The sequence below is a fragment of the Panthera tigris genome, chromosome B3 (assembly GCF_018350195.1).
Source record: "Panthera tigris isolate Pti1 chromosome B3, P.tigris_Pti1_mat1.1, whole genome shotgun sequence".
NCBI classification, from domain to species: domain Eukaryota; kingdom Metazoa; phylum Chordata; class Mammalia; order Carnivora; family Felidae; genus Panthera; species Panthera tigris.
Window position 1 is genome coordinate 70,143,043 of NC_056665.1, and position 19,072 is coordinate 70,162,114.

Below are 19,072 nucleotides of genomic sequence, written 5' to 3' on the forward strand. Positions count from 1 at the left end.
TTATGCTAAAGTGGTGATGGGCATTAAGGAGGGTGCTTTTCTAGATGAGCACTGGGTGTCATATGTGAGAGATGAATCACTGGGTTCTATTCCTGAAGCCAAGACTACACAGTATGTTAACTAACTTGAATTTAAATTAAAAAACGATTGGCATTATACATTGATAGTATAACTTTTTTTATGCTCACTAAAATTTCAATTATTTTTTATATTTAGGTAATTTGCCATGAGATTTTCAAAAACTATACGGCACAAAATAGTTTCATAACATTGTCCCTTTACTATAAAATATTGTAGTAAATTCTTGTTATACAAGGTGTTTCTTTTACAAAATTAATAATAACCGATGATCTTGGTGTACTTTGCACCGCAGTCTTCAAAGATTGTTTCAGTTACTTGCCAAAAAAGATGTCATTAATAACTTTCAAATTGACTGATATCCGTGTCACTTATGTCATAGTCCATTTAATTACAGTCAAATTCACCACTTAACCCATGGCTTAATGTAGATTTCTGTCACAGACATTGCTTTTCGTATGGGATTCATACTAAAAGTCATGAGAGTTTTTTATATACAATTTTTAAAATCACTGATACTTTTGTGTAAAGCAAAACTCCTTTCTGTAGGACATAACTGATTCTATTACAGATCATTAGATTTCCAAATCATTAAAAGTAGTTTCTATGCACTTTTTGATACTGTTTACTGGTAAAGAATGCATTTTATTTATTGTCATTCTGCTCATACTGGCAGAAATGAGTTTTTGGTTCTTTTGCTATTAGCAAGAAACATCCACAACACTTTTTATTGCCTTTAATGAGAAATTTAAAATAATTATTTATTATCCTGCAAGTAATAATACTGCAAAAATTATAGAGTTTTATTTTATGTATTGATTTATATATCTATATATGTCTTTTGCTAATTGTGATCACTAGCTAATGTATCAAGGTACAGTATACATTGTCAAGTTCATTATTTATTATAATGGAAGTAAATCTGTATTATAAAATAATGTTTCTTAATAATTTAATATGTTTCTATCCAGTTTATTATCAGTTCTGATAGCTTGTTGTTCTCTTACTTTGTGATTTAGTTGGCAAAAGTTTATATTATGGGTAAAATTGTCAACTCTATTATTGTATCACCATTTATGTGATTTTTAAAATTAGAATTATCTTCAATACAAGGCTAATTAGCATAAATCCATTTAAGCTCCTTATAAAGTTTTGGAGAACAAATTAAGTTAAAATAAAATAACATAAACTTTAAGTGTCCCCTTCTTCTATTTTGGCACACCTAAGCTATAATACATAGCAAGGTGTTCAAAGCAAATAACTGCTCTAAATCTCTGTCTTTTGGTTAACTCACATGTTTTCAGATAACTTTAAATATTATACGTAATGTAACCAGGTATTATACAGATTAATTTAGATTACAAAAAAAATCTTAATATTAAATACTGGTAAAGCTTAGTTATCTTTTCCAATTAAAAGAAACAGAAGTAGATGTTCACATTTTTTGCCCTATACTTGATCAATTGGTTACAGCCAGCTTAAAATACATTCACTCCCCTTTGGGACAACGGGTTTAAACAACTTTTAATGACTGCTTAATTAACTCTTCTCTTTTGGTTCAACAATGTATTCTGACCCAATTAATACTTCTCTAGGTCCTGTATTTTCTACACTAATAATTCTTTACTCCTTGATTAAATACTCACCCAACGTTATTGGCCAGGGTAAAATTCTATGATTTTTGACATATTCTTTCCCTGTCCTCAAATGTTTAATATTCTCATTTCTATTACTTTACTGTATATTCCTTGTTGGCAGAGTTTTTATTTAGCATTCACTTCTACCCTTAATTTAATTTCTTACTTTTGGTTGATTTATTGAGTGAATTTGCTTTTTGTTCTCTTATATCCTTCAACTCTCTAGTGTTGAATATAGTGTCATTTGATTCCTTCTAAAGAAAATTCTGGGGACAAAATATAGGTATTCTAACTTCAAATTTTTTATTTAGAAGCATAAATATTTATAGTATAGATTATTGCTCTAAGAAATAAGGAAAATCTGTATATGCAACTAGTTCTCAAGTGACTAAAATGAGGCCTTGAAATAGATATTGAATTCAGCAAGTCTCCACCTTTCCTGGGTCCATACTGTATGTCAGAAACCTGTCTGTCCTCAAGGATCACAGAATCTTATTATTCAATACTTATCCCAAATAATCCATTGCTAAGTGTGATGATATGCATGCAATAAATCACACGTGGTTTTATGGAATTTGCAAATTTCTCCTAAAAGAGGTACCTATCCCCAAAGAGGCAACTATGCCTTTAATGATAGGTATTGACTGGCTGCACAAAGAAGCAAGAAGAACAGTCTAGCAGAGATAATCATATGTAGGGAGTTATGGAAGCATAGACTATTCTGACATATTACGTGACAAAAGGAGAGAAGCTTGTAGACTCTCTCTGCAAGTAAACAAACACTTTGCTAGTGAAACTTACAAAGAACAATAAATAATGTGGAGTCTCCAGAAATTGTCCTAGGGCATAGAGAAAATAGAGAAATGATCATTTAAGAATATCTACTAAATTTTAAGAATAGTGAGTCTAGCATTTAAGCCACACCATATCCCATGTCTCCTTTCCCTGCTCTCCCAGCTCCATATTCTAGAAACCCTTTTCTACTTTACTATGGGTACTCTGCTCTAGGGACGTATGGTCAGGAATATAGGAATTCTCCCTTTCTGCACAGCTTCCAGTCTAGGGTTGTGGTCTCAGGTTTTACCTTGGAAGGGTATGGACTTAAGTGTTGAAGAAATTCTATTCTAGGTGAGCACCAAGGAAATGAAGAGGCTATCTTTCCCCATTCCACACCTACTTACAGGGCAGAGATTCCACTTACATAAGGTATTCAAAGCAGTCAAACTCATGGAAACAGAGAATGGTGGTTGCCAGAGTTTGGACAGGAAGTAAATGGGGAGTTGCTGTTCAATGGGTATTTAGTTTCAGTTGTGTAAGATTAATTATTTCAGGAGATCTTCTGTGTAACAGTATACCTCTGGGTAACAATACTATATCATGCACTTAAAAATGTGTCACGAGGGTGCTTCTCATGTCAAGTGTTCTTATCATAGTAATTACTGTTACTACTACTACTAATAACCAACAACAACCACAACTGTACTCCAGACAGGGCAGGCTAAGAACACTAGGGATCCCTTCAGCATCCCTATCCTCCAACTTAGTTAGAGTGGAAGTTCATGGCAGAAGGGGCAAGTTGAGATGAACAGGACCTTTGCTCCCCTAGTGCCCACTCATACAGCAGGGATGTCACTGGGAGAAATAGGCTGCCGCCTCTGACCTCAACTCCTATGCAGTGGTACTCAGGTTCTGCACAGAAGGACAGGCATACTATAAATATGAAGAGCTCCATAACTCTACCTGAGGAGGCATGGCTTTATGTGGAATGGAGCTTGGAGAGTTCCATTTAAAATTCAATGTCAGAAACAATGGAGCTCTTGGTGAAGAGCAATTAAGAAGGCCCTCATAGCATCACTATACAGATATCAACAAATCACATTGTATGGCACACAGAAGTTTAAAGGATAGAAGCAAAGTGAGAGACACAAGAGAAACTCTACTGGGATCATAATCAACCCGTGGGGATAAAGGAGGCTGTGTACATGCAATGGCTGCATCCACTTAGGAGAACTCAGACAAAGGTATGGAGCAGAAATGAAAACATTCTGTAAGCCACACACAAATCTATTAACAAAGGGTGGAAGCTTCAGTGAAACAAGAAGGTTGAGCACAACCTCTAACCCAGTATTGTCTGAAAAATAAGCAACACCATACCAAGGGCAACTCCTAGGAAGCCAAGCTTTTAAAAAAGTCACACAAATTCCTGTTAATCTGGAAGACGGTGTGAGTGCCCAAGTCTGTGCACCTCTCAGGAAACACTGGAGAGGGAGCATTCAGCTATTAGTCCCTGACTAAATGTGGGGCAAAATATAATCTCTTTGAACTGTGAGAGCAGCCTCTAAGCCACACTCATGACTACTAGCAAAGGATAACATTCTACCTGGCCTAGGAGACTTAAGCAAAACCAGACCAATAAGTGGCTTATGATGTCCCAAAGGTAACCAAGCTGCAAGGTTAAAAACAAGGACAAAACCTGAGCAGGATCATCAGAGGCAACACACTGCAGGGGCAATAAACTTCAGGGTTCCTTCAGCCAAGGAACTAGACACCCAACCAATCAGACAATTTCAAGAACATCAACATTGGAGACGAGAGGGATCAGCAACCAGAGTTGCTAAGATACATTATAAAAAAATGTCCAATTTTAAACAAAACTGATGAGACATGTGAAGAAAAACACAATTATGCCCCATATATGAAATAAAAGATCAATAGAAAAATGCTTTTGCAGGGACCCAGATGTTGCATCTCTCAGAAAAAAAAATTTAAAGTAGCTATTATAAATACATTCTGAGAACTAAAGGAAAGCATGTCTAGAGAAGTAGCAGAAGGTATGACAATATCTCATCAAGTAGAGGGTATCAAAAAAGATATAGAAATTTTTTTTAATGGAGATTCTGGAGTTGCAGAGTACAATAACTCAAATGCAGAAATCACTAGAGAGATGACCCATAGATAGGAGCAGTCAAAGAAAGAAGCAGTGAAGTTGAAGATATATCTATAGCAATTATGCAATCTCAAGAACAGATAGTAAAAAAGAAAATGTGGAAAAGTCAACAGAACCTCAGAAGAATGTGTGACACCATTAAGTGCACCAAATTATATGTAATTATATGCACCAAATTAGGATGTAAATATTTGCTTCTAGATTGAATCATTAAGCTGAACATGATCTTATTACTTCACATAGGGAGTGCAGGAAAAATAGCAGCTTTGGGAAGGTAGGTAATTAATTTGGTGTTTACATTTTAGGCTTGAGATGTCTGAGATACCCAGGGAACAGCTCAATGGAAAGTTGAAAATGAAAATTTCACAGCTCAGAAATGAGGAGCAGAAAGGAGAAAATGATATTACTGGGGGTAAGTGTAAACAACAACTACCACCTTGAAGGCTGGATGAGCAAAAGAGGAAGAGACATTACCCAGAATCCCTAACCGCTGCTGGGAAGGTGCTGCCATTACTGATGTTGGAATTTCTATCCCATTACTGAGTAAGAATATGCACTTGCACTTGGTGAAGCTTTAGGGGTCTTGGACCCTTCAACCTTACTGATGCTGCTGAGCCCCACAAAGTATTTCTGGAGTCCACGGTTGCCTGATATTCCTGCTGCCAGAGTCCAAAGCAGAGGAATGTAAAGCTTCTGCCTTTTTCTTGCCTTCCAACATCATGTTAGTGTCTTCCACTGATAGAACCTGATAGAAATAAGTTTGCAAGGGAGTTCAGGAAAAGTAATTTTCAGGCTTGTAGCTATGTACTAAAGAGAGAGGACTGTAGAAAAGCTAATATGGGGCAGAGAGTCACCAGAGAAATATTCTGAATCATCCCATTTTGTTGCTTAGACTCCATGCACACCACTCCACCTGTATTTAAATTTCCAATAGAAGATAATTGCTTCAGCTGAAAGATTCATTTGTCCTGCATACAAATTAAGACATTCTCCCCTTCTACTCCAAATGGCAAGCTAGAAGTTCTCATAGCTTCCTATATCCATCTCAGTGTTGTTTGGGATTTCCCCTAGTTTATTCATAATCCCATAGGAATATTCCATAGCCTAGAGACTAAATGATAAAGTTAATCACCAGCATCTTCTTGGTGAGGAAAAAGAAAGGAAAAAAAGGAATTTTAAATTTCTTTATAAATACACAGTTACCCTAATACATAATTCAGGAGGAAAATATTCTTAATTTCTACAATCATCATTTTATTACTAATGGGTCATGAGACTCAGTTGTCCATGGCTGTCTTCTTTTACTGCCAATTGCTTTCTTCTTTTCTCTTCATCTAATAAGTCTGATGATGATGATACATAACTTGGTGGAATGTATCAAATTTAAAATTTTATTGGGTTATGTCATTCTCATTTATTTTACTTAAAATATACTCATTTACTTTAAATATAATAAATGTGCAATATTATATTAGCTTCAGGTGTACAATAAATTGATTCAGCAGTTTTATACAGTACTCAATGTTCATCAGGATAAGTGTAGTCACTGTTTGTCACCATAGAATGTTATCTTTGTGCACTGTTGGTGGGAATGTAAATTGATGCAGTCAATGTGGAAAACATTTTCATTTACTTTTATTACTTGAAATGAAAATATTATGAGGCACCACAGAGAATCACTTGAGTCTCATACGTTTTCTTCCCTACCCTTTTGAGGAATATTAATCTTAGTGTTGATTAACACCTTGATTATTGGGATCACTGTTTTCAGATAACTCAATATGCTTTTCTATTAAATCAGAGGTATGAGGCACTGAAATGGCTTGTGACTTTTTATTTTCAGATCAATGGGAAAATTTTTTTTGCCCTTGTTGGAGTTATTTATTGAGAACATGTGAAGGAGGGGACAAGAAATAAATTTATGAAAGTTATTAAGATTTTGAAGTTAGAGTTTGGATCTGATTTTTGGTCTAGTACTTGGAATTTCTGTGGCAACCATTAAATTTTATAATGCTGAGTTTTCCACTGAGAATAATAATATGCCCTATATTCATCATTGTGAAGTGAAGAGAAAATACATGCTAAGTGCCTCATCCGTGGTTAAAACTCAATAAATAGTTATTTCGAATCTCATTTAGTTTTCAAAAAACCTGAAAATTACAACATACATGAATGGGATTATATTGGAAAGGTTTGTGTTTGGATACATAATTAAGGATGTTTTATTGCATATATATGTTGTGTAGGGAAGGATTGCCATTTCTCAAGATGTGGCTTATATTTCATACAAAATCATATACCTCAGTGTCTTCGGATGATGGTGATGGCAACAATGACCATGATGTCTTTCATGATTGTAATGTTTCAGTTAAAAGGTCGATCTGGGACTCACATGCTTCTTCTTTATTTTTCTTATTGCTTTTCTCATGTCTTTATTCCTGAATGTGTAGATGATTGGATTTAAAAGGGGAGTAAAAATGGTGTAAAACACAGAAAGGATCTTATCTATGGAGATCTTGCTGAATGGCCATATGTAGATAAAGATGCAAGGTCCAAAGAACAGCACCACCACTGTAATGTGGGCTGAGAGAGTGGACAAAGCCTTGGAAGACCCGGTGGAGGAGCGAGGCCGGACAGTAATTAGAATGATGCTATAGGAGATGAACAGAAAGGTGAAACAGAACAAAGCGAGTAGTCCACTGAATGCAATGACCAATAGCTCCAGCATGTAAGTGTCAGTGCAGGCAAGTCTGATGACCTGAGGCAGATCACAAAAAAAACTATCCACAACATTGGGACCACAGAATGGTAAAGTCACTGTGAACACCATTTGGCTCATAGTGTGTACAAAACCAGTGGTCCAGGAAAGAAGTGCAAGTCCAATGCAAACATGATGGTTCATGATATTTTTGTAATGGAGAGGTTTGCAAATAGCAATGAATCTATCAATTGCCATGGCTACAAGCAACATCATCTCACTTCCACCTAAAAGGTGAAGGAAGAACATCTGGGCCATGCAGCCTTTATAGGAGATAGCCTTATATTCACTAATTAGGTTACAGATCATTTTAGGAGTAGCAAAGGAGGCCAGGGACATATCAATAAAGGAGAGGTTGGCCAGCAGGAAGTACATGGGAGAGTGTAATTGAGGGTCCAGTTTTACTACAAAGATAATCATGAGGTTACCTAACACAGTGACTACATAGATAATGGAAAAAAACAAAAATAAGCAAAGCTGTAACTCACGAAACTCTGTGAGGCCCAGCAAAATAAACTCAGACACCATGGAATGATTTTGTTTCTCCATTTGTTTGGTTGTTGGCATATGGTACCTAAAAGCAAAAACAAAGTGAATTAAAGTCTATGAGTTAAAATTGAGAGATGTAATTCATATTCACTTAACTTTGCTTCCCATCATCTACTGAAATGTGCAAAAAAAATCAAGTGTTGAACAACACTGAATCCAAATTTTTTAAAAAGAATAAACATAATTTCTTAGCAATGGTTATGAGGAGTTTCTGCCATAAACCAAGATGTTTGAAGAAAATTGAAGCCAGCAATACGTAGCTCATATCTGCACTGATCTTAAGAAAAGTGAGTATCTGAGTTGGTGAGAGAATTTAGAGATTCTTTGCCTCCTTTTTAGAATATTTGGTATAGATTTGTTGGTCTCCATAGGAAAAGAAGAGGATGCTTCCATCTCAAAATCAATTTCCACAATGCATAATAGTAAGGGGCATATCAGTGAAGGAGAGTCCAGCTGTTTTCTAACTGAGAGACAGGACTAAAAACAATGAAATTAAGTAGATGGAATATAGAACATTGAGAATCTAAGAGTCAGTTCGCAAGCTGTTGCTGAAAGTCAGATGAGCAGCAGCAGTATAAACCCTAGGAGTTTTAGACATTTGAGTCTATGGTTGGCCACATGGAGATGGCTTCTCACCTTCTTTTTTCTGTAAGGTAGAAGAAAGGCTCAGATATGTGGGTCTTCTCCAAAGCACTCTGACTTTACCTCTGGGCCTATGAATTGAGTAGATTGGAAGGTACAGTGCTCAGATATGGCACAAATGGATGCTTGCTGCTGGCTTCGCACTGCCTCACTTAATTTATTTTCTCTGTCAAGTGGCTAAATGTCCTAACAGATTTAGTATAACACCCATATCATTTACATATGGATGGTATAATTGTAGAGCTCTGATAAGCAAAAGGGGATCTGTAGGGAATACATCTATGTGGTTCTAGATGACATCCATGTAAACATGAATAATGCCAGCCATAATCTTTGAAGCAAGGTATCGAGGCAGATATATGATAGGTATCTACAAAAAGATAGTAGTAACAGAACAGTTTTTTTGAGGCTTGGGAAAAATGTGACATCTGAAAAAAATGAAAAAAAGTGGGGAAAAAAAACCCACAAAAGAGTTTATATCTGACTGAGACCTCATTCATAGAAAAAGACACAATTAGTTTTAAATATTTTGATATTTTAAATATTTTGAAATGTTTTAAGAATTTGGATAGTATAAGAAAAACATAATTAAGATATTCATACTATTATTCAGAATTAACAAATATTTGTATTTTATAATTTTGCTTCACAATTTTTAAATAAAATAAAAACTACTGGCATAGGTAAAGTTCACTTATCATCTTACTGTTTTGTGTGTGGCTTAAAAAATGAAAAAATGATATCCTATCATAACAACATTTTGTGAATAAAAATTTTATTTTTACTGAGGAATTACTATTATTAAATGGTACAACCATCAGTTTGTTCTCAGTTTGTATTTATAGGTCTGATTCTACTTTCTGTTTCTTCATTTGTTTTGTTTTTAGATTCCACATATAAAAGAACATGCTGATGGTTGCCAGAGGGAAGGGAGTGGGAGGATGAGCAAAATGGGTGGAAGGGAGTGGGAGGCACAGGATCCCAGTCATGTAGTGAATAAGTCAAGGGTAATAAAAGGTCAGCACAGGGAATATAGTCAATGGGATTGTAATAAGGTTGCATGGTGACAGATGGTAGCTATGCTTGAGGTGAGCTTAGCATAACGTATAGATTTGTGGAATCACTATGTTGCACACCTGAAACTAATGTAATATTGTGTGTCAACTACACTTAAGTTTTTAAAAATGGTGCAATTAATGTATATCTATTTGTTTATTTACATGTGAAAGACTTTTTCAAGATTAAATAACTAGAAGTAGAATTACTAGGTCATTTTCAACTAATCTAATAATGTCAAATTCTCAACAGAGGGTTGTACAAATTTACACAGACACTTCCCTACAAATCTTGGTATTTTGTTAACTCTCATTCCAACTACTATTTTTTGTTGGAATTAAAAAATGGTTCAGTATTAGAAAACTCTAATTAACAATATTGAAGAGATAGGTAGACAACATAATTTTAGTTGACAACAAAATACCCATTAATAAAAAGATATATTAGGTTCATGAATTGTAAATTTGCCAATTCTTATTTTAAAAAAAATTTAATATTTATTTATTTTGAGAGCGAGAGAGAGAGAGTGCAAGCAAGGGAGGGGCAGAGAGAGAGGCAGAAAGAATCCCAAGCAGGCTCCACACTGCCAGCACAGAGCAGATGTGAGGCTCGAATTCACAAACCATCAGATCATGACCTGAGCAGAAATCAGAGTCAGATGCTTAACCAACTGAGCCACCCATGTGCCCCTGTGCCAATTATCTTTAAATTCATGTGTATATTCAACATAGTCCCTATGTCAATCCAAGGTGAGTTTTGGAAATCCACAAGTTTATTCTGAAATGTATATTGAAATGCAAAAGACCAAGATGAGCCAAGGCAATTTTTAAAAAATTTTTTTAATGTTTATTTACTTTTGAGACAGAGAGAGACAGAGTATGAATGGGGGAGGGTAAGAGAGAGAGGGAGACACAGAATCCGAAGCAGGCTCCAGGCTCTGAGCTGTCAGCACAGAGCCCGATGTGGGGCTCGAACTCACAGACGGTGAGATCATGATCTGAGCTGAAGTCAGACACTTAACTGATGGAGCCACCCAGGCGCCCCAAGCCAAGGCAATTTTGAAGAACACAGCTAGAGGATTTATACTATCATATGTCAGGGACTACTTTGAGCTATATAATAGAGTTTGATGTTGGCTCAAAAACCTAAAATTAAGCCAATGAAACTGAAAATAGTAGAAAAGCTCTACTTGATGATGACAGCAACAAACAATATAGTAAAAGACATTTCTGGAGAGGCAAACAGAATTATTCAATGGTAAGCCAGGAGGGTTGTACTGTAAGAAGTTAACTGGTGCTGATGGCCCTTCTTTAGAAAAAGAAGCTCTTCCTGATGTCAGAATTCCACACTATCAATAAATGCCAGCAGTTGGCTTTATAATATTCTCCTGAAAAGCTGACTTCAAAATTCGTATTGCTTACCTTCTGAGGTTTGACATTTTAATCTTTTCTCCTGAGTTTGTTCTCAGGTTTGCCTGATTAAAACACAGAGTAGAGAGCAGGTGAGATCACCTTCCTAGGCCCCATTACAAGGCTGTATGCAACAGTGACCCAGCCTCTGTCCGCTTCTCCATGAAATGAAAGAAGGAGAAACCTTGCCAGATTTTTACTTATTAAGTTTTCCTATGAAATCTTGCATTTTTGACATGTGACTCTGCCATGTGAGATTGTGGTGTTTGCCTTCATGCACTACTTACTGTGAAAATTATAGAGTTACAGCATTTCAAAGAATGAGGACCCAACACAGGAAGAAAAAGCAAAATACAACAGAAAGGCTTGTTCAGACCTACATATAAACTCATATGTAACTGTAATATATAACAGAAATAGATTTTGGGATAAGTAAGGAAAATATTCAGCAAATGCTGATGAGGCAACGAATTTGCAATCTGGGATTGGAGATCGGATTCCCAGACTGATTTTTCATTTGAAAATAAATTTCAGAGATGTTAAAGATTTATTTCCCTAAAAGTATAACTTCTATGAAATGAAAAGCAAACACAGGTAAATATTTTAACATCATGGAGCTGATAAAACATTTTAGATAGGATGCAAAAACTAGAATCAATGAAGTTTAGACAGAATGCAAAAACTAGAATCAGAGCTGACTTTCCGAGAGTGAAAATAAAAAAAGTGAACATACATTAAGAGATGAGAATATATTTTCTACAAATGTGGCAAAGAGCTGTTAGCTCTGATTCATAAGAAAAGGTTAAGAAAGAGTGGAAAAGTGGAGAAATCATCTGGATTGGCAATTCACAGAAGTAGAACTATAAAAATCTTTAAACACAAAAGTGTTCAACCTTATGATAATTAAAGAAATGCAAGTAAAAGTAACAAAAGAATGGGAGTTTAAGAACTCCTTTTTACCACTTTTTGTATTTTGGCATGATATTCTTTTGGAGAAATCTGGTACTAAATTTTTTATATGAGTTTTGTCACATTTTTATTCTTAAAAAAATTTTTTTTAAATGTTTATTTATTTTTGAGACAATGCGAGACACAGAGTACAAGCAGGGGAGGGGCAGAAAGAAGGAGATGCAGCATCTGAAGCAAGATCCAGGCTCTGAGCTGTCATGTCAGCCCAGAGCTCGATGTGGGGCTCAAACTCACGGACTGTGATATCATGATCTGAGCCGAAGTTGGATGCCCAACCAACTGAGCCACCCAGGCGCCCCAAGTTTTGCCACATTTTTAAAAAGAATCTTCAGTTCTGTGATTTTTAGTGTTAAGTTTCCAAAGAAAAATGGCTGAGTGTTCATTATCCTATTGTCTTTAATAACCTAAAATTGGACAGCTCTTCCAAAACCCATCATTAATGGCATGACTTAAAATAGAAATCTAGGTTCTTCAGTCAGTTAAGTGTCCGACTCTTGATTTAGACTCAGGTCACAATCACACGGTTTGTGAGTTGGAGCCCTACATCAGGCTCCTCACTGCAGGTGTGGAGTCTGCTTGAGATTCTCTGTCTCCTTCTGTCTCTGCCACTTCCCCTGCTTGCATGCTCTCTCTCTCAAAAATAAATAATAAACTTAAAAAAATGGAAATCTATATGTGGTCTTATAGAAAAATGTATTAGATATATTATTAAATTTTAAAATGTCATTATATTTTGAATAGATTATTGTAGCACGTTGTGGAACATTATGCACCTATATACAAATTTCATACAAATCTCAGAGAAACATGGATGCATTAAAGTATCAGAAGTGCTTGCTTACTTCCGGTATATTAGCTTATAGACTTAATGCAGATTCTAATTTTTATAAGGCAAGTTCTATAAAATAAAATAAAGTTGAATTAGATTATAGCCCTGGATAAATGCTCCCTAAAATGTAGTTGGTATTTAGCTAAGGAGTTCAAATCAGAAAATCATTTATCTTAATATAGCTCTAAAGGAACTTAAAAAATGTGTAAATAACTTGCTGCTTGTGATGGTGATAGGCTATGCTGGTTTATCATCTAATACCTAAAACATTCAGAGGTGCAGCAGCACTAAGGTTGATTTTATGGATTCGGCAATCTATTACAGACAGCCATGGCTGCAAACACGTTCTAAATCACATATCCGTTTTTGACAAAGCAACTTTACCAAGAAAGATGGGAAGATGTCTACTGCAGTCTTTTCCCTTCAGCCCTTCTAATATGTCCTCTAAGAATTCCTAGGAAAATTCTTTTTTTTTTTTTTTAATTTTTTTTTTTTAACGTTTTATTTATTTTTGAGACAGAGAGAGACAGAGCATGAACGGGGGAGGGGCAGAGAGAGAGGGAGACACAGAATCGGAAGCAGGCTCCAGGCTCTGAGCCATCAGCCCAGAGCCCGACGCGGGGCTCGAACTCACGGACCGTGAGATCGTGACCTGAGCCGAAGTCGGACGTTTAACCGACTGAGCCACCCAGGCGCCCCCCCTAGGAAAATTCTTGAAAAGGAGAACAATAAGGGAGACACATCTATTGATATTTAAATACGTTATAAAGCTAAAGTAATGGAATGATACTTTACCTTCTTAAGAATAGATGGAATAAATAAAAGGATGTGAAAAACCTGAGACTTTAGTAAAAGAATCATATATTAAAAATATGCTGTTTAGGATAAAGGTGGAATAACCTGGGAATAAATAGGCTGGTGAGCTACATAAAAATGAATTCAATAAAATGTCTTAAATAAAAATGAATACAAATATTTTAAATACTTAAATAATAGTTCAAGCAATAAAGGATATAGAGAAATGTAGAAGTGAATTATATGCTTTGTTGTATTTTATAATATTGGCTTGGGATCATGAACAATAGAAACCACAGAAGTTAGTTAAGTGAAATGAATAAGCTCTCTCATACTTAAAAAACATAAGCCGCAAGAGCTGAACTGGAGAAAAATAGGCAAATGTTTCTATTTCATTAATATCAAATTCTTGTAAGTCAATGCAGAAAATTTCAAGAACCCTATATAAAAATAAGCCAAGGTCAAATACAAAATGTTTAAGAAAATATATATATAATGGTTGAATATGTGAAAAAGGGAGTGTAATTTCAGTAAAATATAGCTTGAGGTCATACGCATCAAAGTGTTTCAGGGCTTTGCATTGGGTGCTATAATTATATACCTGATTATATTTTTCTATATTTCTTGATTGATCACAAATATTCTTATTAAACATGTTCTCCATTTGAAATTGCAAAATTTTTTAAATAAATAACTTTATTTAATAAAATGCATACGTAGAGATATCTTTAACGTTTCTTATGCATACCTTTTTATTGCTTTGGGAGTTGTGACTGAAAGTCACTGAGGCTCTGGAGTTTTTCACTTGCCCCCACTTCCTTCCATGTTCTTTTTTTATGTCCCCGTTTTAATGAAGGAGAACTCCCTTTTATTTTGAAACTGCAGAAGACCAAATGAGGAATATGTCAATTAATGACCCTGGGAAAACCTTGCATCTTATAAATGAATTCCCTCGGGAACTAAATGCCATCATTTGGCAAGCTAGATTATTCAGTATCTCTCTTTAGTGTGTAGATTTTCCCCATAAAAAAGAGACAAAGAACCGTTACCAACCGAGCGATATAACCATGTTCCTGTGAATAGACACAGATATACAAACTGTGTGTCTCTTTAAAATGTAATAAGTTTGATTTTTTGAAAGTCCAAAGTAAGAAGAATTTAGAAACATAAGAGATAAAATTCATTGTGTTATATTTCACTTTATTATGTAAAAGTCTTCATAAAACTTTTGATGGCCACATAAAGCTTTCTTTAATCCTATCATCTGAATAAAGGTGAAGAGTACCAATTTAATTAGAAATAACTGATTCCTCAGAGTCACATCTCTCTGATACCTTTTTAATTTTCCTCTATAATTAGTTCCTCTTGGATTTGTGAGCTCTATTGGTACTGCATTGTGCCAGAATACTTCCTGGTTAAAATGAAAGCAATTTGCTATTGTTTATTTGATCTCTTCCTTGTTAAACAACAGCTGACTAATTTCTTCTTTCTCACATTGGACTGCCTATGTTTATGAAGTCAACTAATGGCCTGTACAACCAACTATTTTGCCTAATCATGCTAATATTTCAGTAAACAGCTTGGTCAATAGTGTCCAAAAATACTTTATTGTTGTCATCTCTGAATTGATTACTTCATTCATTGATTACTTCATACATTTGTAGCTTAGACACTTAGGAAAATAACACTTATTAATGGGGCTTGTGTATTATTTCCAACGCTGCTATAGTCATTCTTGTATATTTCTTATGGACATAACCACTCATTTCTCTTGGATACATACCTTGGAGTGGAATTACTGGGTAATAGAGTAGGCATGTCTTTTAGAAACTACCAGAGGACTCCAATGTGGTTGTACCTATTTACACTTCCACAGGCAATGTGAAGAGGTCTAGTTGTTCTACATCCTTACCAGACTTTGGTATTGTCAAGACTTTTTAATTTTAGCAATTTTGTTAGGTAAATTATAATCCTCACTGTGGCTTAACTTATATTTCCCTGACTGTTCATAATGTAGAACATTTTTTCATATGGTTATTAATTTTTTGAATATTTCCTGTTGTGAAGTATCAGTTTACCTCCTAGTGTCCAATGCTTATGAGTACTTGCCAGGAGAGAGAGGAAAACCAAGAAAACCTTTCAAAGTTTTATTTATTTTTGAGACAGAGAGAGACAGAGCATGAGCAGGGGAAGGGAGAGAGAGAGGGAGACACAGAATCTGAAGCAGGCTCCAAGCTCTGAGGTGTCAGCACAGAGCCCAATGCAGGGCTCAAACTCACAAACCATGAGATCATGACCTAAGCTGAAGTCGGATGCTTAACTGACTGAGCCACCCAGGCGCCCCACCAAGAAAACCTTTTAACTACAGGGAACAAACTGGTGGTTACCAGAGTGGAGGTGGATGGGGGGATGGGTGAAATAGGCAATAGGGATTAAGGAGCACATTTGTTGTGATGGACACCAAGTGTTATATATGGAAGTGCTGAATCACTTTACACCTGAAACTAATATTACACTGTTATTACCTAACTGGAATTTAAAGAAAAACTAAAAAAAAAAGAAAGAAAATTAAAAGGTGCATATACTAGAGAAGACATTTCAAATATGTATTTCTAACAATTCTCTTATTTTCAAAATATATGAAAAACAGAATAATGTAATATTCACAATGTATGGTATTGTTTTGGCACAATTGACATTTTAGGCTTGATAACTCTCTTTTGTGGGAGATTGCCTTGAGCATTGTATGATATGTAGCTGCATTCATAGCCTCTATCCATTACATCCCGTAGTAGCCCTGACACCCAAAAAGGTCCCCCGATGTTACCAAATGTCCCTTGGTTGTGAACCACTGATATATCCCATTGGATCAATAATAAATGCAAATATAAGGATATAGATTTAGAGTTATTGTGTTATGTGCAGGTTTCATGCTTGCAGTGATGTCTCTGGTTCTTTTTGTTCTCTGCCATATAACATTCCACTCACAGAATTCCCCCTTAGGATCTCTTGTAAGGCTGGTTTTGTGGTGATGAACTGCTACAGTTTTTGTTTGTCTGGGAAAACTTTCCTCTCTCCTATTATAAATGACAGCCTTGCTGGATAAAGGATTCTTGGCTGCATATTTTTCCTAATCACCACATTGAATATTTCCTGCCATTTCCTTCTGGCCTGCCAAGTTTCAGTAGATAGGTCTGCTACTACCCTTATGTGTCTACCCTTGTAGGTTAAGAACTGTTTGTCCCTAGTGGCTTTCAGAATTCTCTCTTTATCTTCGTATTTTTCAAGTTTCACTATTAAATGTCCTGCAGAAGATCAATTCCTATTAAATCTGAAGGGAGTTCTCTGTGCCTCCTGGATTTCAAAATCTATTTCCTTCCCCAAATTGGGCAAGTTCTCAGTTATGATTTGTTCAAGCACACCTTCTGCCCCTCTCTCTCTCCTTCTTCTGGAACTCCTATGATATGGGTATTATTACATTTCATTGAATCACTTAGTTCTCTAATTCTCACCTCGTGTTCTAGAATTTTTTTATCCCTCTCAGCTTCCTTTTTCCCCTAATTTTATCTTCTATTTCACTTATTCTCCCCTCTGCCTCTTCAATCATTGCTGTCACTGCCTCTAGTTTATTTTGCACCTCATTTACAGCATTTTTTAAATTCATCATGACTATTTTTTAGTTCCTTGATCTCTGCAGCAATATACTCTGTTGTCTTCTATGCTTTTTTCAAGCGCAGCTATTAATCTTATGACTATTATTCTAAATTTTTGTTCAGTTATATTGTTTATATCTGTTTTGATCAATTCTTTAGCTGTCATTTCTTCCTGTAATTTCTTTTGAGAAGAGTTCTTCCATTTCATCATTTTGGCTAGTTTTCTGTCCCTTATGTGTTTTAAAAACTTGTTATGTGTCCTGCACCTGTGAGCACTACTGTATTAAACAGGGGTCATACATTGTCTAGGGCCTGGCCTTTCAGTAGGTGTTTGTTAGAGTGTGTTACTAGCTGTCTGTTGTTGTGAGTCTGGTTGCTTTATCTTCCTACTTGTAATTATGTTTCAGGCCCTACACCAGGTGTGCCTTGATTTGTTTGTTGAAGTAACCCTGGAAAAGAAAACAAAAAAACAAAGAAAAAACAAAAACAAAATCAAAACAAAACAAAAACCCAAAACACCAGCAACAACCAAACAACAGGGTGGGGGTGGTGTTGATGGAAGAGGCCTTATCCCATACAAAGAGAGAAGTGACCCGGGTGAGGAAAAAGAAAAGAAAAGAAAATTGACCAGGAAGAGAAACTATACAGCTTAATCCAGAGAGAGAGAGAGAAAGAGAGAGAGAGGAAAATACAGAAGGAGTTACAGAACAGGTATAAAGAGAATATATTAAATATGTCTGGTTAAACAAACCAACAATAGAATAACCAGACCAGAGGAGTGAAGAAATAAGGAGGAAAGGAAAAAAATTATATATATATATATATACACACACATATAAATTATATGTATATATATACATATAAATTATATGTATATATTTATAAATATATGTATATATATAAATATATGTATATATTTATAAATATATGTATATGTATACATATAAATATATGTATGATATATATATATTATATATATATTATACATATATATATAATAAGAATTGTCCAAGAATTAAATCAGAAAATCCAAAACCGCTGGGCGCCCTGGAACCAATGACAGCACTGTTCTCGAGGAGGGACTGTCTGTTTCATTGGCGTCAATCCTACTCCAGTAGATACACAGTTACCAGGCAAGGAGGGGTGTGTTTAGTGTAGGCTGGTCCCGCCTCCACTGTGGGCCCGCTGTTCATTCCCTGAAGCCATACCTTGTTGGTGATAGGGAGAAAAGTGACACCCCAGTCTCTCCTCCAAGGACCGGTTATCCCAAACCATTCTGTTCAGGCTGTCCTCACAGTGCAGTGGGCCTGAACAAGGCAGTTTGTCCCTCTCCGCTGACTCCTGCGCCTCCCTGGGACTCAGTTGGGACTTAAACCCTGATGTCTTTAAGGTTCCTACTCCCTTCGCCCGGTTTTGGGGAAGTGCCACTCCTTTGACCGGTTATATAACTTCTTCCCACAGCACTCCAGGCAGAGGATTGCTTTCTCCCACTGCAGACTGTGTCTCTGGACTAGTTACTGAGCCCTGGGCTGGCTCCCCTCCTCCCCAGGTGTGCAAACAGGGCAGCCGGCCCCACTCCAGAGAAAGCCCTGTAGTTAGAGATTGGATCTTTCTCCCTCTCGGTCTGTGGTTTTTCTCTTGTCCATATAAATACTTCCACAGTCTTTCTCTTCCCTTTGGCTCTCTGCACAAGGGGATCCTTCCTATCCGTGTCTACACTGCCCGTTTTATCTCTCCCAGTTTGCAATCA

General features: G+C 36.0%; 1 protein-coding gene across 1 annotated transcript; it reads right to left on the reverse strand.

The window, feature by feature from the left end:
• Nucleotides 1–5,313: 5,313 nt before the first annotated feature.
• On the reverse strand, nt 5,314–19,072 carry LOC102968391 (olfactory receptor 4K13-like). Its single transcript, XM_042987725.1, has 4 exons — nt 18,531–19,072; nt 14,418–14,548; nt 6,963–7,994; nt 5,314–5,407 (listed from the first exon to the last, which is right to left on the reverse strand). The coding sequence occupies exon 3, from the start codon at nt 7,985–7,987 to the stop codon at nt 7,031–7,033; it is 957 nt and encodes a 318-aa protein (XP_042843659.1). The 5' UTR covers nt 7,988–7,994; nt 14,418–14,548; nt 18,531–19,072; the 3' UTR covers nt 5,314–5,407; nt 6,963–7,030.

Bases quoted from the DNA above. Each gene is read 5' to 3' on its own strand.
- LOC102968391 (XM_042987725.1), bottom strand. From the start codon at position 7,987: ATGCCAACAACCAAACAAATGGAGAAACAAAATCATTCCATGGTGTCT.